The sequence below is a fragment of the Maniola jurtina genome, chromosome 2 (assembly GCF_905333055.1).
Source record: "Maniola jurtina chromosome 2, ilManJurt1.1, whole genome shotgun sequence".
NCBI classification, from domain to species: domain Eukaryota; kingdom Metazoa; phylum Arthropoda; class Insecta; order Lepidoptera; family Nymphalidae; genus Maniola; species Maniola jurtina.
Genome location: NC_060030.1, coordinates 1,737,459 through 1,761,871, shown reverse-complemented (window position 1 = coordinate 1,761,871; position 24,413 = coordinate 1,737,459). Strand labels below are relative to the sequence as shown.

General features: G+C 37.8%; 1 protein-coding gene across 1 annotated transcript in view; it reads right to left on the bottom strand.

Annotated features, from left to right (window-relative positions):
- Positions 1-24,413, bottom strand: part of LOC123875451 (neuronal acetylcholine receptor subunit alpha-7-like) — a 164,269-nt gene that overhangs the window by 37,513 nt on the left and 102,343 nt on the right. The window contains exon 2 of the mRNA XM_045921285.1: positions 14,834-14,973. Coding sequence (XP_045777241.1) covers positions 14,834-14,973 — 140 coding nt within the window. The remainder of the gene's footprint in view (positions 1-14,833; positions 14,974-24,413) is intronic.

Sequence of the window (24,413 nt, the reverse complement as noted above, 5' to 3'; positions counted from 1 at the left end):
TAACGTCTATAATGTGATTGGTCAATTGAACACATCTCCGCTCCGCTCCGCTTCAGCGGAAACGTAGGTATCTTTAGAATACCTGATGTTTTCTGAAGTGGAGTGGAGAAAAAATGACATATTTTTTTAAAATTATACAACTAATTATCTGATTGGTCTGCTGAACACATCTCCGATACGCTACGCTTCAATGCACATGCTCCCTTAAGCTTGTGCTTGTAGTGGGTAAAACAGAAAGGTAACCTTTCGGATTAACATGAACATTGAAATACTTCTTTCAAGATATTTATTTTTCTTTATTTTTGTAAACTCGCGAGTTTGTGCACTGTGGTTGTATCTCGATGTAATTGTGAAATTGTATCCATCAGCTGACGGCGCGCGGCGTGCGGTCTGGATTGATTCAATCCGGACGCGATTCGTTACGTCCGCGACACTGTCGCCTCTATTGTGTTCCGTTTACACCAAACCACATAAAAGCTGCTGTGATTCTGATTCCCTATACAATTCCCTGGTATTCGGTAGAAATTGAAAAGAAAATTCCGTCATCCATTTTTATTATCAGAAAACATTTATACAAATATTTTATTTAAATCCACCGTTGTATTAACTACCTGTGTTGTCTATAACAGGAACAAGTGTAAATTAAAAATTTATAACACCCCCGACAAGTGAAGGTTACAGTAACTAGAAAAGAGCTGATAACTTTCAAACGGCTGAACTGATTTTCTTGGATTAAAGCTAAGAACACTCTCGATCAAGCCACCTTTTAAACAAAAAAAACTAAATTAAAATCGGTTCATTAGTTTAGGAGCTACGATGCCACAAACAGATACACAGATACACACGTCAAACTTATAACACCCCTCTTTTTTGGTCGGGGGTTAAAAACGAGTAAAATCTTTGATTACCAATGGCAGCTGAACTAAATCGCAATTATGGACTTGAAATTCAGATCCACACCTCAAATTAAACTTTTATAACACAAAGATAGCTATCATATTAAAGATAGTAGGTAATAGAAAACCAGTCAAATACGAGTCGGACTCACACATAAAGGGTTTTTTTTTTTTTTTAATTATTATTTACATTAAAAATATACAGAGAATTTTTGTTACAGTCAGGTTCCGTAGCATCATACAAGACCGTCCTACGTACATACGTACTAACACTTTTAAGTAGCTGCATGCTACTGTGATTTAGTAAACTAATTTCTTCGTGAACATATTTTTTGTGAGGAAGGTAGGAACCTAACCACAAATTCATGGTTTTTGGATTGTTTCCTTTACTTGTGCTATAAAATCTACCTACCAGCCAAATTTCATGATTGTAGGTCAACGAGAAGTATGCTATAGGTTTTCTCTACAGGCATGAAAGACAGACAGACAAAGTGATCCTATAAGTGTTCCTTTTTTCCTTTTGAAATACGGAACCATAAAAAGAGTTAAAGTAAGGGAAGAAAAAGAAATAACCTGAACATAATATGTTTTAAACAGAAAATACTTCAACCAGATGCTGTTAATACTTGGCCTCAACTGAATAGCCGTAGACAAGGAAATATAGTGCATCTAGATATTGCTCGAGTCAAAGGGACGTACAAAGGACGGATTAGTGCTGTATCTATTCAAAGATTACTTTTATCTTAGTACTAGCTAGTCGGCTTGTACGGACTGAGAATAAATAGATTTCCAATAAGTCCTGGGGGGATTTGCGTTTTCTTAGAATCACACTATAATATTATAAAGGCGAAAGTTTGTATGTGTGTGTGTGTGTGTGTATGTTTGTTACTCCTTCACGCAAAAACCACGGGACGGATTTGGCTGAAATTCGGAATGGAGATAGATAATATCTTGGATTAGCACATAGGCTACTTTTTATCCCGGAAAACCAAAGAGTTCTGGGGAACCAAAGAGAACCGGGATTTCGAAAAACCTAAATCCACGCGGACGAAGTCGCGGGCGTCAGCTAGTATAATATGTAAGCTTTACATAAAGTAAACATAGAGCCTCAATAGCTCAACCGGTAAAGGAGTGGACTGAAAACCGAAAGGTCGACGGTTCAAACCCCGCCCGTTGCACTATTGTCGTACCTACTCCTAGCACAAGCCTGACGCTTAGTTGGAAAGGAAAGGGGAATATTAGTCATTTAACATGGCTAATATTCTTTTTTGTTTTTTTTTTTTTTAAACTGACTTCTCTGGCATAGTGGTAAGCGCTGTGGTCTTATAATATTTTTTTTATTTTTTATTTATTTAGTAATAGACTTAATTTAAAGAGAAACATTTTTCACCATTTTATATAGACCAAAGCACTAGATAAAAAACAGACTGGTGTTTGGAATGTTGCAGCCCAAATAGACCGTAGTCTGTGCTAGGGCTGACAAAAAAGAAAAAAAGATTAATTTATTTTATGATTTTACGAAAAAAAAAAAGTTAAGCCTATATTTCCATTTTTTACAAACAAAAAAATAAAAAAATAAATTATTTTTTTGTGCAACAGTGTTTATATAATAATATTTCAAATTATAATAATATTAGGAGGCCGTGGTACGATTCGAGGATTGGAAATTTATAATTTTTAAATTGTTATCGTCTGGCCTAGTGGGAGGCTTCTGCCGTGGTTAGTTACCATTACCACCCTACCAGCAAAGCCGCCGCCAAGCGATTCCGGTACGATGCCGTATAGAAACCGATAAGGGGTTTAATAAAACTACTATACTTTTCCAAGTTAGCCCGCTTCCATCTTAGATTGCCATCATCACTTGCCACCAGGTGAGATCGCAGTCAAGGGCTAACTTGTAATGGAATACAAATAAAATAAAAAAAAACATCAAGTAACATATTTAATACTTCTGGTTGATTTACTTTGTATTTGTACTGTAAGTTTGGTTTATCTACGTCCCGGATCACTCAGCCTCCGCTGTCCGCAATGCCAAGTTTTTTTTCGATACATTGCATGCGGCACCAAAGACATGCTTGTGTATATCTGTGAAACTACATCTAGTAGTGACGGGTCAGAAAAAACTGGAACAAGAAAACTAGAAAAGAGCTGATAACTTTTAAACGGCTGAACCAATTTTCTTGGATTATAGCTAAGAACACTCTCGATCAAGCCATCTTTCAAACAAAAAAAAAACTAAATTAAAATCGGTTCATTCGTTTAGGCGCTACGAGGTCAGACAGATACATAGATACACACGTCAAACTTATAACACCCCTCTTTTTGGGTCGGGGGTCAAAAACAGTCTTGCAATACAGTTTGTATGAACGTTAGCTCGTTTTCAATTCAACAATTTTCACCATTCCATTCCACTTCCGGAATAAAAGATGTTTTTTTCATAGGAACGCCCCAGGTCCATTTGTTCGCAACTTCTTCACCGTTTCAGTGCAAGTTTGTCAGGTCGCCTTACAGGCTAAATGAATTTCGGATTCCATTTGCAGTATACAGTTGTTGATTCTGCTTTTGTTAGTTGCGCTTTTGTGTCGGCAGCGAGGTCTGAGATTGCGCTTCTGGCGTTTCATTTAAAGGAGCTTTGTTCAAAGCTCAGCTGCTAACACCTGTAACTGACCTGTTATTTGTCAATCCTTCTTATTGAGACTAGCTCTAACAGACCTGTTCAACTTATGATGAGACCTAAACTCAAAAAGATATTTTACTATACTAAGTTACAATAGCTTATATCCGTGACTTTTGCCACGTGGACTACACAATTTCAAACCCCTATTCACTTCCTTAGAGGTTGAATTTTCAAAAAAAAAATCGGATAGATATATGGACGGATTGGGCTGAAAAGCATGCGCCGTTCAGCCCGATCCGTCCAGTAATTTGAGTTGTGAGTTTATAAATAAGGCAATGAGTCAGTCAGTCAATGAGTTAATTAGTCACCTTTTCCTTTTATATTAATAAAGCCACGTTGAAAGGCTTTTAACCTTACTGAATCAATTTTGCTCACTAATGAAATGTGAAAACTACATGTGATTTGCCGGTGATACAAAGTCTAGACATCTTTACTAGAATCTTTACTTATGTGCGTCCATTAATTACATAATGCTAGAATAGTAATCTCCAGAACTAATCCCGTTTTATTGAGAGTAGAAACTTACATTAAAAAATCGTTATATTTGTCTAAATATATAAAAGGAAAAGGTGACTGAGTGACTGACTGATTTATCTACGCACAGCTCAAACTACTAGATGAATCGGCCTGAAATTCGGCATGCAGATAGCTATTATAACGTAGTCGTCCGCTAAGAAGGATTTTTGAAAATACAACCCCTAAAGAGATAAAATAGGGGTTCTAAATCTGAATAGTCCATGCAGATGAAGTCGCGGGAATAGCCTAGTATTACATATTCTACAAGATAATAAAATAGTCATCAGTTGTGATAAAAAAGTGTGAGACAAGTGTACATTTTAACACTTTATGGTATTGATAATAACATTGAGTGGATTCTGGATGGGATTGATGTAGTAGTGAGTACTAATGTAGTGATTTGGCAATGATATGGCTCAGGCGGGCTTTTATCTCGATTGCTTTCTGTTTCTGCCTTTTCAGTAGGCATGGTGGTAGCTATGCTGTTTTGAATTTTAGTTTTATTTCCTTTATGTGCTTTTAAAATGAATACCTATTTGTGAAAAGCTACATTTTTTTTAATAATCCACTTTGAAAATTCTAAAAATCGGTCCAATGCTAGTGAACTTACTTACACACAAAGGTTTCCGTATCATACAAGATTATGTACTGTTTATTTCATTTTAATTTCCATGGCAGCCATTTTGAAATTTTTATTATTTTATAGCGGTAATAGTAATAAATACAGATTTTGTGAAAATTTTAACTCCCTACCTATTACAGTTAATAAGATACACATGCTGACAGACAGAGAGAGAGACAGGCGGACGGACGGATGGACGGACAGCGAAGGAAATAGGATACCGTTGGCATCCTTCAGGTACGGAACCCAAAAATGTGACTCAACTGGATTCAAGTAACTAAGTACGAAACATAAGATAAGATTAAAGGTCTCGGCACACATATGGGATCGGAAAGGGATCGTAACCGTAACGCCTTTCGCCGCGCTGTCAACCAGGCGTCGACCTACCGTATGCACGTAACGAAAGCGTATCAGCAGCGCCTGTACGTCAACTCGGCTACGGCTAGGCGACACCGCGCTTACGTCTCGCCGCCCGCTGGTGGAGATGTAGAGATGTGAGCTCGGGTACGGAGAGACGTAAGCGCGGGGACGATGAGCCGTAAGCGCGGGAATTGCAAGTTCGGAGCCTGTTCCGAGGCGAGGCGATTACGTTACGATTCCGATTAGTGTGCGTTGCAGTAGGGAGTTTAATACAAATCATTCTGAACGGCTCGAGGCGATACGGTGACGATCCCTTTCCGATCCCATATGTGTGCCGAGACCTTAAGTGTGTTATGTTTTAGCCAACTTTGCGCCAGCAAACGCTTTTCGCGTCATTACATCTAAAGTTATGAAGACATTATTTTGTATCTTTGGAAAAGTTCAGCTTGTTCTGAAGTGATTACTTGTAATTTATTTGTTTGTTTTGAAATATTTTATAATACACAAATAATTGTTATTTTATTTGAGTTTCTTTTTTGACTATATTATGAACATTTTTTGAATCATTTAGATCTTGAAAGAACTGCATGCCATAACGTTCTCAAAGATTAGTGAAAGCTGTCAATTCCTACTTGGTCCGCACAAGGTAGACTACGGCCTAAACCCTTCTTATTTCGAAAGGAGACCTGTACTCAGCAGTGGCCTTGGGTTTATCATGATGATGATGACATGACCCCATCGACCATGCATGATCCAAAACAAATGAACCTCTTTTAACTCTGAAAAACTCTGAGATAAAATATCACAAGACTCAGATTATACAAGTAAAACATAATCCACATCCGAACATTTAGAATTTGAACAACAAATGAAGGGAGAAAAACTATTAGTTCAACCTTTCCACTTTTCCCCGTGACGTGAAAATTGCTGGGCCAATTGGACGGAAATTTGGAATGCATTTGCGAGATTGCCGAGTCGTTCTGTATACAATTCCTCGTTCATTATTTCGATGAGAGAAAAAACATATCACGCAATTCACGGAACAAAGAGAAAAAGAATATACCCTTTCCACTTTTGCCAATAACTCGAAAATTAGCAAGAAACAGTAAAAAATTATTTTGCTATAATCCGCCAACAGAAAAATTCTGTATGGTCAAACATGCAGTTACAAGCTAAGCACCGCTTACCTCCCCAACCAAGCAATAAAGCCAAGTTCCCAAGCAAGCACTGCCACCACCATTCACATGCACCACCACACAAGACTTTTCCACTACTCTCGACGTACGTTTCGCCCCGACACCGGAGCATCCTCAGGAGATTTTTCTGTTGGCGGATTATAGCAAAATAATTTTTTACTGTTTCTTGCTAAACATGAACTTCCGCAAAGTAACGCCTGATTCTATCCAAAACTCGAAAATTGATGAGCCAGTTGGACGGTTTAGTATGGATTTGCATTCATTAATAGAGAATAAAAATTAAGTAATAAAATGCGTCAAATTATCCTAATTATTATTGTAATGCTGCTGACTACGTTTCATTAGGTCAATCATCGTCGCTTTAGGTTTTTCAAAATCTTGCGGGAACTCTGATTTTTCCAGAGCGAAAAATAGCCTGTGTCACTCTCCAGGTCTTTAATTATATCCATACAAAAAATCACGTTAATCCCTTGCATTGTGATTATATGGCAAAGAAACCAACAAACACACTTTCGCATTTCTAATGTGGAGAAGTAGTAACTAACAAATAAATTCTTGATAACCATCGTTAAATCGGGCGTTATAACGAACAAACGAACAAATAAAACTGAATGAAATTTTAAAAATGAATTAAAATTAATTGGCGTATTTTTTAATTATTTCTCAGACTATGTAAAAGTAAAATTTTCACTGTAAACAGCCTGTTATAAATCAAAAAGCAATCAATAAATGATTCATGATTTATAGAAGAAGACCATTAGCTAATGACTCGAAAATTGCTGGACCAATTGGGTGGAAATTAGGAATGCATTTGCGAAATTGCCGAACCGTTCTGAACACAATTCATCATACATTATTTCGTGTACAAAAAACACATCACGCAATTCAATTGCCGCCGCTTTATGTGCGTTATTTATGGTGATTTTATTTATGAGCAAATCTATCATAGGTATTTGTTTCAGAAAATAATATTATTTGTTTATTTAGGGTTGCGAGTCTGAAGCAATCAGCCAATGGGGTAAGAACCAATAGACGAATATTATTATGTTGCAACTTTTTGCAGTCGGTTTATGAATTCATTCTTTCTTAATAGTCTATTTAATTTTACGCCATAAATAAACTACAACTTTTTATAGAAACAAAGTAAATATTTTCCACAATTTTCACAACAGCTTTCATGTGGTTTCGCGTAAATTAAATGTTGTACCGGCATCGTGGGACGTAACGACCCTGGATCGGATTGAATCAGTTCAAACCGCACATACACCATCATCTGTTAAAATTGAACTGTACAAATATTTCCAAAAATACTGACAAGCTGCAATCAGTGGAAGCATACAATTTTATGCAACAGCATTAATTGTTTAACAAACAATCATTTTGATGTCATTTATTTACCCGCGTATTACTACGTAATGGAATGATGTTCATTAGTCTTTACTTCTAAAGATCTGTTACCGGGATCAGTGTACCAGTACGACGGTTTTGGGGGTGTATGGACTAATCAAGTCCAAGCAACTCATTCGTCCCAACGTCATCATAAACCCTGGTCTGAGCCTCAAAAGAGACTCCTTTAGAGACGTTGCTCTCCGACTCCTATAATCACACTTAATATTATAAAGGCGAAAGTTTGTATGTGTGTGTGTGTGTGTATGTTTGTTACTCCTTCACGCAAAAACTACTGGACGGATTTGGCTGAAATTCGGAATGGAGATAGATAATATCCTGGATTAGCACATAGGCCACTTTTTATCCCGGAAAACCAAAGAGTTCCCACGGGATTTCGAAAAACCTAAATCCACGCGGACGAAGTCGCGGGTGTCAGCTAGTAATTAATTATTTTTTCAAGCTCTATGGCTCACGAAGCACCCGGTGGCGCTGCTGTAGCGGCCGAAAGGGCCTGCGATACTCATTCCGGAACTAAAATAGAGGCTTTCGTTCAATTTTAGGTATCGTAAGCGCAGCGTGGAGCACGATGGACGGCCAATAAAGGTGATGGAAAGCGGCTGGATGAGCAAGGCTGATATTAGGATGTGGAGAGCGCTCTTCACGGAATACCTATGTTCCAAAGTGGATGTTCACCATTATGATAGTATGATGATAGGATAAATAGAACTTAAAAATTAGTATCACACTATCACACTAATATTATAAAGGCGAAAGTTTGTATGTGTGTGTGTGTGTGTGTGTATGTTTTTTACTCCTTCACGCAAAAACTACTGGACGGATTTGGCTGAAATTTGGAATGGAGATAGATAATATCCTGGATTAGCACATAGGCTACTTTTTATCCCGGAAAATCAAAGAGTTCCCACGGGATTTCAAAAACCTAAATCCACGCGGGTGAAGTCGCGGGCATCGGCTAGTATTCCATAAAAGATTTAAATTTCAGTTAAAAGTTGTAGATACCAAGTTTAAAAGCCATAATATAGCCACAGAATGATAGCCTAATCATTGTATAAGGATCGCGGCAGTTGGCGGTGGTCCAAGGCCAGTTTAAATCACTTACAGGCTTTGTACGCTTGCCGCCTTCAAATTTAATACCGACTACAAGTTTAACTTTCGGATGATCTTAAATGAAAGATTTAATATCATAATGGAAAAGGTGATTGATTGATCAACGCACAGCTCAAATTACGTATAATGGACGGATTGGGCTTTATGCAAATAGCTATTATGATGTAGACATCAACTAAAAAAGGATTTTTGAAAATCAGGGGGTATAATAGGGGTTTGAAGTAGTAGAAGGAGTAGTTTGTTCTTAAATCACGTCACAACAGGGCAACAGATCGATTTGATTTGTTGGATGGATGTCAAAGTCACGACCATTATCAAGTCTAAGATTTTGAAGTCGGGTGATCTCTAGAGGTGCATTTCTAAAACTATTGGAATAATGAATCGATATCCAGAATACTAGCTAAAGCGAATAATAAAAGAGCACAAGTTTTATTCTTGTTGGTGTATGTGAGGTAGTATTCATTGAATATCAGTATTTGGAAATTCTTAGCTCGAATTTCGTGCTATTGAATTCGGGCTCCGAGCGGCAGAAATATTAGACGTCTGTCACTTTGAATGAAATAGGTTTTTCTGTTACGGAATGGGAAAATAAGAGGAAAATGATAGTATTGGGGGCGGCTCGGTGCGCGGGCAAAAATAGTTGTTCTATTTCATCGTTACATAGTGTCACAGGAAAATCAATGCAAAAGAAATACGTCATATATTGAGTCTCTACCATTTATAGTATTTATACAATTAAATATGAGGTATAGCACGCGACAGGTCGAGATGGCAATCCCGCGCGTACCCGATGCGGGCAAGCGCGGGTGTCGTGCGAGTGTGCGGGGCGTCACTCCGCCTCATACCCCGATGGCCATCTCGGCCTGTCGCGAACTATAGATAGAAACTTGAGATTTTGCAAGAAGGCACTCTCTATAATGTGCACTTTAACTAAGAAAGGGTTTTGATGAATCAACGGAGACTCTAAAAATTCTAAATGTACGTAGACGAAGATTGTGTAAAACCAGAGGCACTATTGACCATAAATGGGAAAATAAAAATATCAGTTTATTGAATTATTATTGCATTTATTTTCCGGAACAGAAAATGTTCTTTCAATTTCCTGGAAACCTTTTAAGGTAAAAGCTGAAAAATACTTGAAGTTAGCGAAGTAGGTATATTGGATATTCCCTTCCTGTGTAGTCCATTTAGTTTCAAAATAAACGGATATTTTAATACAGTGAAACTTTATATATGATTTTTTACTGCATTTTTAATTAAATTATTCTTATTCAGGTAGGTAACCACGGGTTTATATTAATTTTTCTGGTAATTGTCGTTGACTGAAAAGCTTCCATTGCTAGGGGAAACGGTTTCAGTACCACAGACCACATACAAACTTTGCTAAGCGTATTGTGTACTATGTGTGAAAGTGTGCGTGTGCGTGTGCGTGCGTGTGTGTGTGTGTGTGTGTGTGTGTGTGTGTGTGTGTGTGTGTTTGTGTGTGTGTTTGTGTGTGCTAATGCGTAACAGTAACGATTCCACTTCATCCTAATTTAGTGATAAAAGATACTTTTTCTAAATTTGTTGTTGCTTGTATGCATGGAGCTTTTTGAGTGATGAATCTAAGTCATGAAAATTAAATAGTATCATAAAATGAAAGTAGGTACCTACTACATAAAATACGATGAAACACATCGGTATAGAATGAAAAATAAAAGGGGAGCCCACGCAATTCCTTTGACGCGTGCGTTGAATGTGGAATTTTTTGTGTGCACCTGTGCGGCCGTGTTTTAACTGCCTCGCATACTGCATATTTCCACTGATGTGGACGCAGCTTTAGGAGCTTTTACGGATGTTGCGAATTACTTTGTAGCTATTTATATTTAGTATTTATAAATTAAATAGTAAATACATTATAAAACAATCAAGATAATGAAAATTGGACATATTACTGAAAATAACATTGGACATACTTATTATTACTGAAATTTCAGCCCTATCCGTCCAGTAGTTTGAACTGTGCGTTGATAGTTAGTTAATCAGTGAGCTTTTTCTTTTGGTAGGTATTGTACAAAATTTCTATGTATTTTATTATCCATTAATTTTATTAAAGTTTAATTAAAGTTATGTGTTCTGTTAAATAAATGAAAAAATTGGGGTATCCAAATGATTGCGAAATTTTTAATTATTAAAATTTGCATGCATACAATCAAGGACTTGGAGATGAAGTCGCGGGCATCAGCTTGTATTTCATTCAATGTTTTAAATGGAGAATACTTCAACGCGGTAAAAGTTAGTAAACAAAATGGTAACTTTAGCTGGTGCATGGTTTACGTACAACTGTTACCGGATGCTGGCTGCATTTATCTCAGACGGCGAGATTAATGGTCCAGAGCTGCGCAGTCTTGTTACGTGGTTAGAGCCAGTTGGTAAGAGGAACTTGAAGGATACACGGGAGTGAGGTATTTTGACAAATCAAAAACCGGCCAAGCACGAGTTTGACTCGCACGCGAAGGGTTCCTTACCCATTCCGTTCGTATTGTACCGAACGAGATTATGTACTTTATAATTTTTTTAATTTACAAGTCAGCTATTTTTAAATTTTTCTTTTACGAAGGGTTCCGTACCATAGAACAAGAATATATATTTTTAATTTTTCAATCCGACTCGCAATCGACCGGTTTTTACTTCTATATCGCAGATACCTATTATTGTGGACTAGCCGATGCCCGCGCATTCGCCCGCGTGGATTTAGGTTTTTTGAAATCCCGTGGGAACTCTTTGATTTTCCGGGATAAAAAGTAGCCTATGTGCTAATCCAGGATATTATCTATCTCCATTCCAAATTTCAGCCAAATCTGTCTAGTGGCTTTTGCGTGAAGGAGTAACAAACATACACACACACACACATACACACAAACTTTCGCCTTTATAATATTATTAGTGTGATTAGTGTGATAGTGTGATTAGAGGATAGAGGATATTAGAGGATATAGTGTGATTTGTACAAGATTTCCTTCCAAGCCTTCTGCTAGCGTAGAGTTAGTTAGACTTGGTTTGGCGATAACTCGTAGCAACCCTGCGAACTAGCTGGTGGATACATTTGTCTACCGCTAAGATTAATGGGTGTTGGTTATCCGGAGCGGTTACACTCTCGTCGTTGCTTGTACGATTGTTGCGCGTAATATACCTACATGTCTGTGTCTGTCTTTACCTATAAACATTGAGGGATGTCGATTTGTGAAAGGAATATTATGTCATGTAAGGTAATTCCTTTTGATATCAAGTTAGATTGGTATAAAACAAATATTTTCAGTACCTTCCATAAGAGATTTGAAAGGATTGCGTCCGGAATCTACTGTTAGTTTAAGCTATATTCCGACGGGCAGTTTTAAAAAAAAGTGGTTAGGTATTAGTTTGGTGATAACTCGTAGCAACCCTGCGAACTATCCCCGCTAGTGGATACATTTGTCTACCGCTAAGATTAATGGGCGTCGGTTATCCGGAGCGGTTACACTCTCGTCGCTACTTGTACGGTTGTTGCGCGTAATATACCTATCTAAGTTTCTACATATGTGTGTGTGTCTGTCTTTACATATAAACACTGAGGGATGTCGATCCGTAAAAAGAACACGAGACATAATCTACCTTTACGTAAATACCTACATACATTGATTTTTAAGCGCCACATATTATAAACGTAAAGGTGTATACATACGGTATACGTACCTTTTGATATGAAGTAAGACTGGTATAAAACAAAAAAAAATCAGTACCTTTCATAAAAGATTTGAAAGATTACATCCGGAATTCACTGTTAGTTTAAGTTAGAAAAGCTATGACATCATAATTAGATTAACAAGTGTAAATTAAAAATTTTCAACACCCCCGACGCGGGGGGTGCGGGGCGCTGCCGCGACGCGCAGTTCCGCTGCAGTTCAGTTCGAGTGCGTGGGCACCTTTATCATCGTAATGTTTATTAAATAACAATACAAGTAATGAATTTTAATCCCATATAATTAGTAAGTGTTGCAACTAATTTATATCTATATTTACTGTTCACATTTTATCCAAAAATAATAATGTCCCTCGCTACATCATTACAATATTTCAATTAAGTATAATTTATTGCTCGGGCGATTTTAATCAAATTCATTTTATAAATTGAAATTCCTAATTAACAATTGGTATTTACTATGATAAAATTGCTAATTTATTGACTTTAATTCCTGTAAAATAATTTATTGGATTGGTGCCTTTAATTAAATGCAATAACTAGTTGTTATTAAAAAACACGACTGTCCTGCTAAAATACTCGAACTAAATTTAAAAAAAATATTTGAAAATGGCGCCCTACAGCCGCCATGTTGTTTCTTTTTCTAAAATTTTATAGCCCGAAGTTAAACAGGGTAACTTTAAGTCTTCACTTTAAGCGTTGTAACGTACCTATCTACTTTTTTACATGACTATTTAATATCATTGATATTCCTATACTTATTATATTAGTATCTACAGCAGAAATTAATAAACAAATTAGGTATATGACCATATCACACATACTATGTAGGTAAGTAGCATAAATTAACTACCTGTGTAATAGTACAAGTCCGTATAAGCTTCGCTAGTAATTATAGGTCGAGCTCCATTGATTACAACACCCCAATATATCAAAACCGCAATTAATTTCGATCACTTAGGTATCTAATCCTCTTAAGACTCTTACATCGTTATTAGTAATTAAGTAAATAATTACCGATTTTTCCCCCATTTAGGCATAAAGTTTTGAATATTGAAATACAATTTATAGCAAAAAGGCGTTGGCAATTTTTATTGGTTTGGTATTTCGCTTTATACATATTTGAAAGACATGAACATGAATACAAAAATGTCAAAGTCATGTTTCATTTACATATTATAATTCATTTATCTTGTATACGTCATGTATTCATTCGTAAAAGTCAAATACAAAATCGCAACCGTGATTTGTTTTATTTTTTATCAAATTATCTCGCACTCATTCATCAATCATCATTTTTATCGCTAAAACATTCACGTTATTAAGTTGTGGAACTTAACGAATCGATAAATATTTATGGTGGAAAAATGAGTCGGCACTTATAAGCTAATTTAATTATTGAGATGTTTTATTAGCTTAGCAAGATCTAGGGAAAATAAAACTAAGGACAAATCTAGTGTAAGGTCGTTGCAGCTTTACCTATTGAAATATCTTCAAGTAATAACAATATGTGCGAAGAAGACGCCAAAAGTAAATTTCAGGCACGAAGTTCCACTAGGTATTTAATCTTTGATTAAGTATGGAGTTTTAAACTCTCATACTTATACTATACCAAGATGTAACCAAACCTTCCTCACAAAAAATGAGTTTATATTAGTCAAAAAGCGGTTGCACTGGGAGTCCGAATTTGACATCGAGTGTATCTAACAGTTCATCTTATCTTCTCATAACCATAGTATTATGGTAAGGTCACAGCAGAGTAGTAGTACCCCAATGATCTGTTTCGAATTTGACCTCAAGCGGTTCTCGTTGGCGACAGACCTCTCGAGGGTCTTGTATCATTCATACATCGTTTCACTATAAAGGTCAGGCTAGCCTGGCAGTGTTGCAACTCACCACGTGAATGATCTGTTGCAAGGTGAGTCCGAACTTGACCTCAAGTGGCTCACTCTCGTTGGCGACGGACCACTCGAGGGTCTTGTAACATTCATGCATCGCCTCACTATAAACGTCAGGTTAGACTGGCAGTGTTGCAACTCACCACGTCAATGATAAGTTGCAAGGTGAGTCCGAACTTGACCTCGAGTGGCTCACTTTTGTTGCCGACAGGCCGCTCAAGGGTCTTATAACATTCATGCATCGCCTCACTATAAAGGTTAGGTTAGACTGGCAGTGTTGCAACTCACCACGTCAATGATTTGTTGCAAGGTGAGTCCGAACTTGACCTCGAGTGGCTCACTTTTGTTGCCGACAGGCCGCTCAAGGGTCTTGTAACATTCATGCATCGCCTCACTATAAAGGTTAGGTTAGACTGGCAGTGTTGCAACTCACCACGTCAATGATTTGTTGCAAGGTGAGTCCGAACTTGACCTCGAGCGGCTCACTCTCGTTGGCAACGGGCCGCTCGAGGGTGTTGTAGGAGTTGAGGAGAGCGTTCAGGAGACGCTTCTCGTGCGGTCCTTGCTCCGATACTGTGGACAAAAATCACTATGAGTCAATGTTATTATAGTCAGTACCAAATTAAAGACTGGTAAACTGAAGACTGCACTCTGGTGGACATTTAGCCAAAGACTTGAAGAGAGAATGTGAGTGGTATAAGTTTTCACCTCCACTTTTAATAGTTACCTTCAAGTTAAGAGTGAGTAAGCATCTTCCAGGCAATCGCGCTCCATCTTAGACTGTATCGTCACTTGCCACCAGGTATGATAGCCGCCCAACGCTACTCTATAAATTAAAAAAAATAAGGATAGATGAAGAAGGACGCAGGGTGCAGATGAGGGCGGGCGTAGGTAGCTATGAGATGGGCTATTTATAAACTACGTGAGGTAAAGTGCCCTCGAAAAGGTCAATGTCCAGCAGCTGTTTAAAGTAAATTAAGGAAAATATCATCACCCAGTAAACTTAGCACTTAAGTTTGACATCTACAATGAGGTGATTGCAATTACATCTATTGACTAAGTGCAAGTCCGTAACTGACTTAGGCAGCAGAATCAGGCAACGTGTTGCCATGACACTACTGGTTTCTATGTAAGGTCACATTCTATGAAACACTTCCAGACGAGACGTGGCGCTAGCCACAGAACGTATTTCATAGAAATACATAGAAACTGTGGCGGCACACGTTGCCTGCTGTTACTGCCTAAAATCGGCAACAACTTGTACCTTTACACTCTCTTCTCACTATTGGAACTACAATAATTATTCACAGCAACAGAAAGAATGTGAGTATATCAACTCACATGTACGGTCGGCATCTGAATTCGAGTAGCATTTCCGGGTAACTATTGCATCAAAAACCTGTCGCACTTATGACATTTTTCTATAAACACACCACACACACCTAACATATGTGCATAACCGTACCACGCGAATATGATTATTAAGGTGCTAAGCAAATTTCGGCCTTTGACTGTACATTCCAAGTTCTGAATCCTATACTACATTAAAAAATGAATCTATTACAATAAAATGATGATAAACACAAACCATGTAAGCGTAAATCCACATCACGCTACACAGCTCCACAACAGAAACAATGTACCTAAATTGAAATGAAAAAAAAAAGAATCCTGTATTTTAAAATGCTTTATCTGCCTCTGCGATCTCTCCGTGTCTATTTTTCTCCGCAATTCTTTTGTTCACGCGTTTGTACTTGCTAATTGGGCCAGCCTTCCACTCAGTTTTATTGGACGTAACCGTAGATATTCGCCTAAAATGCAGAGTGGCGTTTGAGAAAAATTTCAGGAACGAGTTTAAAAGGTAACAAGGAAAGCGCTCTAAGGGAAAGCCGTGCGTATGTCGGCGAACGCCGGCACAGACGGGGTCCATACTTGTATAGTTTAACTAACTTGTTACAAATATAACTACAAACTTGACATTGGCTTATCTTTGTAAAGCCAGACGAGGAAGAAAAAAAAAGGCAACAGACAGATGGAAACATTTTCATATTTATAATATTAAGTATGGTTAGTCAATAAACCAGATAACTCTATATGGTATAATATAACTTATAGAACAACAGAGCACACAAAAAGCAAACAATAAACCCTAGCGTAAATAGCCGAATGGTTTTTTAATTAATGATACTTTGTCCTGTCTGTCTCTTACCCAACTCTTAAGTAGTCTTGGGACGTGACCGCTGTAATCCCCATGTTTGCTTGGGGAAGGAATGTTAGGTCTCCCTTTGATGAATATTCCAGTATTTAAATGCTGGAGGCCTCCCACGTGTCTGATGCGTATTCCCAGAGTTCTGAACCTTTTCCCATAATACTATGAGTCCCATTTAAGGGTACCATACCCGAAGAGTGCCAACGGGACCATATTACTAAGCCTCCGCAGTCCGTCTGTCTGTCTGTCAGCGGGCTGTATATCATGAACCGCAATAGGTAGAGATATAACATTGACGCTATAACAAAACCAAGATGGCGAATTCCAAAGTGACCGCCGTGCAAATCAAAAAGTAGGCACATTAAACTACAATATCTCTTGCAAGTTAGCTCGCTTCCATCTAAACTGCATCTCCACAAGGTGAGATAGCAATCAGCACATAGCAGTAAGGCGTACAGCATTTAATGCTGAGTCGGGACCTATTTCTTCGGGTTGCGCCACGCATAGACACAGTTTATTCCGGTGCTTCTTCTGCTTGAGGAAGTCACACTAATATTATAAAGGCGAAAGTTTGTATGTGTGTGTGTGTGTGTGTGTGTGTGTATGTTTGTTACTCCTTCACGCAAAAACTACTGGATGGATTGGGCTGAAATTTAGAATGGAGATAGATTGTACTCTGGATTAGCACATAGGCTACTTTTTATCCCGGAAAATCAAAGTGTTCCCACGGGAATTTTAAAAAACCTACATCCACGCGAACGAAGTCGCAGGTATCAGCTAGTTATAATATAATCTTTTATAACAAAATTCCTATTTTGGACTTGCCTTTACACAGGTTCAAAAATCTATTAAAAATATGCTCCTGAGAAAAGCATATTATTCAATCGAAGATTATGTAAATGATAAAAGAGCGTGGATTTGACCTGCAATTCGCTCCAGCAATGCGCGGGGCTTGAAATGCTTTTACACATGTATAATATTGTATATCAAATCTTTGACAAGAACAACCGCCAAGTTTCTTGCTGGTTCTTCTCGGTAGGAAAGGCATTCCGAACCAGTGGTGGATGCTTTTGACGATTCAAAAGAACTTGTAAAAGTCTAATTGAATAAAAATATTTTTAATTTTGAATTTGAATTAGAGGCGCCGGGATAACCTAACCCGTAGGCATAACTGGTAATGTGTGATACAGCTTTCAAAAATAAAAGATTTTTCTTATTTTCTTTCAGTCAAGAGCCAACATCAAATAAAAAATACACGCAACTACCCGCAACAAATTGTCCAAATCCTCGGATACTCGAAGAGTTACGACTGGAGCAGCCCGTTAGTGACGCACCTGAACCACTCGACAACAATTTATGACCAATCCTTAGGTAATGGTGAAGACAAAAAGCGCAATTTTCTTCGAGCAGCCCAGAGACTACAGAAATATTAGACTTATGCGACGTCAAAAACAATACACAACCGAAGAATTGTTATCGAGTGTTTCCTTAATAGTTGTGTTTAGATTTAAAGATTAAGAAATAAATAAAATTTACTTTGAGTTTGATTTGAACTTAATCCACAAGGATGTCAAAGACTACAGGACTGAAGAAGAGCTATCGGTTTTTCTCGATAGTCGAGCTTAGATTTAAAGGTGAACTAAATCCGAAAGAGTTTAGGTTTGGTTGTACTCATTCCTAGCACAAGTTCAACCTAATTCGAGGAGACAGGGTAGTTTTATTTATAAAAAGCGTTACGTGAAAGGACGTGTGCGCGAAGTTTTATGAAGAATTGTGTTCCCGCATGTCTAATTTTGAAATTAAAATAGACAAAAATCTCTCAAAATTGATTTATTTCATGTACATTGTTCTAGTTCTTTTATGCTACGAGTGCATTTGTGACTCTACCACTGGTTCGAAAGTAGATTCTGTTAAGAACAGCTGGCAAAAAACTGCAGTTATAGAGCTCCTTCAAGAAAAAGATCTTCACTTTCGTTGCCGAAGTTTTTAGTCTAGCTTTTCCCTACATCTGTGTAATACCTAGGAATTCACTAGAGTCCGGCTTCGAAGGAGCAACAATAAACACTCATTTTAGGGGCTCGGATAGCTCTTATGGACGTGATATACGAAGGTGCGAACGTGACAGGTATAAATCTCTTATGGCCGGCTTATTACGCATGAAAGAGAAGGGTACAGGCTACAGCCTTTGAAACAGGTGATTCATATCGTAGGGAATTTAACGGTACAATGCCAGTCGAGCAATTTGAGCGTAAGGGTGAATTCACATTATAGGTCAGGTGGAAATCGGCAGGCTTATAAAACACCCTTACAAAGATTAATCTGCTTGAAGAAGTTCTTAGCTTCGTCACAGTTTACGACAGGAAACTTATAACAAATGTTGTACAATGGCAAGCGTCAAATGTTACCTACATTTGACGCTAGGTAGGGTTTGTTCCCGAAAATTAAAGAGTTCCCACGGGATTTTTAAAATCCTAGTGGATGAAGTCCCGGGAATCATCTGTTTGGGACAGCGTTATTTTGCATCCTAGAGATGGACAAAGAATACTTTTAATCCCGGAAAATCAAAGAGATCTCACAGGATTTTTAAAAAATAAAAATGCCTATGTCACATTCCCATTATTCCATAGTCCTTACGATACAAAATCACATCGAGCCATTACTTCGTTGTTGCGAGTGATTGAAGGACAAACTAATAAACAAACACACTGTCGCATTTAATAGTGATAAGATTTGAATGATATTTAGTTTATTATCATTTCTACGATACGGTAGAAATTCGCCGCCGAAATCGGTATACTGTATCACCACTTCGAGAGATTCCTAACCAATAACAAAATGGGTGTCTATTTTACGGTTACGTCAGAACTTTTGTTATTTGTTATAGGCCCTTCATAGAAAAGAATAACCAATGAATTGTCTAACGTGCAAAATAGTTGAGAAATATTGGCGCTTTCTTGTGACAATAACAAAGTTACTTTGCTACTATCCACAAGAAAGATATCCATACTAATGTATGGTATAATTATGGGAAAGTGTGTTTGTCTGCTTTTTACGAGCCCATCCATTTAACCAATTTGGGCGAAATTCAGTACAGAGATTACAGGTTCAAATTCTTTTACCTATGTAACTTCTTGAGTCTGTGTAACTTCAGAATTACTGAAATGTTTTAACGGACATCTAGGATACCACAGACATAGATATAGATACTCTAATAGATCCTTTAGAAAGTATCTATAAAATTCAATTGAATTTTATTAGTTAGTATTCTTTAACCAAACTATATTTGTATTGGAAAGTGACGGAGAGTCCCCGCTTAATAGTTTTACCTTGTAAGACGCCGCTCCTCGGCTAGGCCTCCCTCAGGAGTCAGGACAAAGAATAAATTCACCCTTAGGCCGGCCTTATACGGGCAGCTTGAAGCACTCAGGATTGACTGCTTCAAGCTGCAACTGTATAATGAACTACAGTCTCCTCAGTGTAGGCGATATATCCGCTGTGGACGACAACGTCAACATACTTTGGTTTAAGCTGGACGTTTCAATTAACCCTTTCACGATACAAACGGATTTTGTAATGGGGTCACTTGGTTTGTGCCACGTTTGACCTGATTTATAGGTTACATCTATCGTAGACTCTAAATAAGGGGGAAAACGTTTGCCGTGTACTGTTCAACTGTGTACTCTACTATTGTATTGTATTACATATCAGCGTGATACGAGACATGGTCGCTAACTATGGGTCTCATAAGTAAGCTCATAGTCACTCAGCGGGTGACTATGAGCTTTCAGGGTCCTTTTTAAAGGGCCTCTGCTCGAGATTCGGCGCGAATAAGAACCATTGGGTATACATATTTAGTTTGCCTTAAAGTGTAGGTAATACTTAGTATACATAAAATCCAATGCTACTATTATAAATGCGAAAGTCGGTCTGTCTATCTATCTGTCAGTTTGCTAGCTTTTCACGGATCATTAGTTTAACCGGTTTTGATGGAATTTAGTACTTTCGTAGTAGTGCTTTCATCCTTGGGACGGACATAGGCTACTTTTATCCCGGAAAATTGAAGTGTTTCCGCGGGATTCTAAAAGATTCATCCGTTTTACCGATTTATATGTATTTTGGTACAGAGGTAGCTTGCGTCAAGAGATTGACAAAGGCTACTTTTTATCCCAGAAAGCAGCGTTCCTATGGGATTTTTAAAAACCTAAATCCACCCGGACGAAGTCGCGGGTATCATCTAGTTAAAAATAATGTTTTACTTTACCGAACTATTGTCACCAAATTAGTGCGTGTCCACCCGCATACAAGTCCACTCGAAAGCTGAACAAATATTTGCTCATCAAATGCAAATAAGAGTAATTTAGCGGATGACATGACAATACGCATTGTATTTACAGAGTCCAATACGTATTCAGTATAGACTGAGAACTCGTTGCAAATTTTCAGCAGGTATTTGATAAAAGCTGAAAGTAATTATTTATTATTATACCTAGTAGGTAGTTCTTTTGAGTTGCCTGCTTAAGCCAAAGTGGACCTGTCAGCTAATCCTACGTATTTAAGATGGAAATGTTGGATTTTTCTAACCCCCATAATAAGATTATACTTAACCATTGCAACCACTGAAAGGGACATACATATACGAGTACGCTGGAAGAATTGGAAGATAAAAAATGACAGTAATTTATTGCCGTGCCGAGTTTCGTGCTGATTTGAAGGATTCCAAGAGGAATTGAAATTTATACTTCAGTGTGAAATGGTCTTCGTGTTGACACTATGTTGATAGACATTTCATCACTTATTACGCTCATAATATATGATCAAACGAACTTGCAAAGTGAAGTTCGATCGATATTATATGAGTACGCTTCATTCGAAGATATAACTAACAAAATGGTAGTACCTTTACCTTGCAGGCAACATTTCGCACTTTTAGAAAAGAGAAAGTCAATTTATTTTATCTCTTGTGGGTAGGCTCTGTGACGGTTCGTCATTCTTTTTAGAGTAAGTAAATAACTACCAGGAACAAAATTTTCCTGATAAGGGTTTGGGTTCGGGAGGGTGTATATATCTTCGAATGAAGCGTACTCATATAATATCGATCGAACTTCACTTTGCAAGTTCGTTTGATCATATATTATATTTCGTCGCTTCATTCTTCAGATATAACTTACAAAATGGTAGATGTTTAGAGAGGAAAATTTTGCATACTTAAAAGTGAAAAATAAACAGCCAAACAGTAAACAGTGTTTAGCTAAACAAATCACATTTTATATTAGGTAACAAAATAAATCTTACGCATTTATTTGATAGGTATACAAAGAAAGGTAAGTTTTTAAACCAACTAGGTAAATAAGTCATTACTTATTAGATATTCTATATTGTAGTCTATTCCTGTCACTAGGAAAACTTAATTACGTTTCCCTAGGTAATAAAATAGACTTGGCCAAGACACCGTCATCTATACTCTGCGATGGTAAAATTTGGCAAAGGACAGTGAGCTGCTTGTCCAACTGACAGTTTTCCTAATGGTATCCACCGAAATACCGGAGGCGCGCGGCGCGGATGTGGCAGCGTGGCGCATGCTGTGCGCGCTGACCACCGACACATCCACGCCACTTTCGTCCAACACTTGTTTAATCCACCTGCTGATGGTTTGGGCGGTCGCGAGCCTGAACGGTCGTTTGAATGTTAATACCAGTTCCTGAAGTTGATCAGTTGATGAAGTTGATTTACCAGTCAATGAAGTTACTGATCTAATCTTCTTGGTGAGGAATAAATAGTCCTCTATGACGGTAGCGTGACAAATGACCTATTCTCATTAAAATAAGGTAAAAACAATACCGGCTGCTCACGTCCAGCTGCGGAAGTTTTAATTACGTCTGATATCCCGATTACGATTAATTACGATTAACGCCCGTGAGACCTAAGTACTTATCAATATATTATCCAATTTTATTAGCGAAAGAGTTTGTCCTCGATGTGCTGTGCACAGAGCAAATATCAATTTTTCGGTGATTTTCTCTAACGAAAAATTGGGTATCCAATTGGCGATATTTAATACTAACTGTGGGTCTCAAGTGGATGAATACTTCGATGTGGCTGGTCTTAACTTATAGGCACCTTTAAGTAATCGTTTCCCCGTCGCTGGTAGTTAAATGACTAGGTACCTAAAGTAAAGACCGTGCGGAACGGTGGGTGCAGGGAGCAGTATGCGGCACCTTTATTAAATTGTTCAGTTAAAAATATCATTATAGACGAAAGTGAACACTTGTAGGGGTCGAGTTTATTACCGAGACAGAACTGCCACCATATTTATAGGTCCCGCTGTATTGATCTAAAGTATTTTTAGATAAGGATGCCATGATTAAGTCAAGTGCCTGTTTTCGCAATAAGCTCCCCAGCCTGCCCCGGATGCGTCTCTGAAAATTTCCAAGTCAAAATTAGGACTCATAAGTGTATTTGATGTGGTAGGAATGTTATTCGACCGCCACATCAAATCTGGCAAGATATCCACGTTGGATTTTAAAACTTACATCGTGTTATTAATATGATTCGTAAAACTAGGTACGGGAGATTGATCACTACAAAATAAATAAAATAGTTTTTGTAAACATGATACATTAAATGTTGAGACGAAAGATTGATTTATTTTAAACATGTATTCAATTACGTGAAAGTCTTTTCTATGATGGTAAATTTGTAGCTTGAAATCTTAGATTTCTTGGTTTTAGTGGAAGCTTACCCTTAACTAGGTTCAAAATATTGTTTGGCTTATCTGAGGGAAGCGATATTGTCCTATCAACTGTGTTGTACATAAACCCTAAAAACCTGTTGAGGGTGTAAATTACTTTTATCGTAATTAATTACGAAACCTAAACAATTTAGTAACCTTAGTTTCGTTTACGTTTCTAAGACATTTGTCAAAGCTGTCCACAATGCACTTAATGTCGTCTAAATACACGACTGATTGAAATACGATATATCCGCATACCTTAGATAACTAACTACCTCCTTCATTATTAATTTTGTAAACGTCCGTCGGGCGGAACATAGACCATAAGGCCGTTTTCCCACTAGACACGGCACCACATTTTTCCCGTCTGCTTGTGTCCTGGTGTCAATGTCATTTTTGTTCTCGTTTGTCGTGTGGTGCGGTGTCGTTCAGTGAGTAAACGGTCCATAGAAATGTATGGCACTCGGAGTCGTCACAGTATTATGTCGTGCCGTGCGGTGTGCACTGTGCAGTGGAGAAACGGCGTGGCATCACATTTAACTCGTAAGTTAGGTATTATTTGCGCATTTCCGTTTTCGAATGGAAATCGTAAATATTTATGTTGGGCACACGTTACTGGGACCAGTAAGTAGGACTCTTTAAGATCTATGGTGGCCATGAAGCCGTTTTTTGGTATCATTTTGATGCCGTTCTATGATCTTCCATCTTAAAATGAGAATTGGAAACGTATTAATTTAACTGTCAAAGATTGAGAATAAACCTATGGCCGCCGTTAGATTTTTTGAAGCTAAAAAGGTGTTAGAAATAAACTGATCTTTTTGAGGTTTATACTTTCTAATAGCTCCTAATTCTAATAATTTCATAATGGCCAATGCCATTTCCCGTTTTTCTCCAACTGAGAAGGTATTATGAGGGATATCATATTGCACTACTTTATGAGTGAATGGTAGGTAGGTATACCGTAACCGTTGCGAACCCAATCTAAAACTACAGAATTTTTAGTAATCCTAAGCCAACAATTATTGTAATGCTGCAGTTTGCCAGCGTGTAGGTACCTGTGTTAGCGCCGCGTTG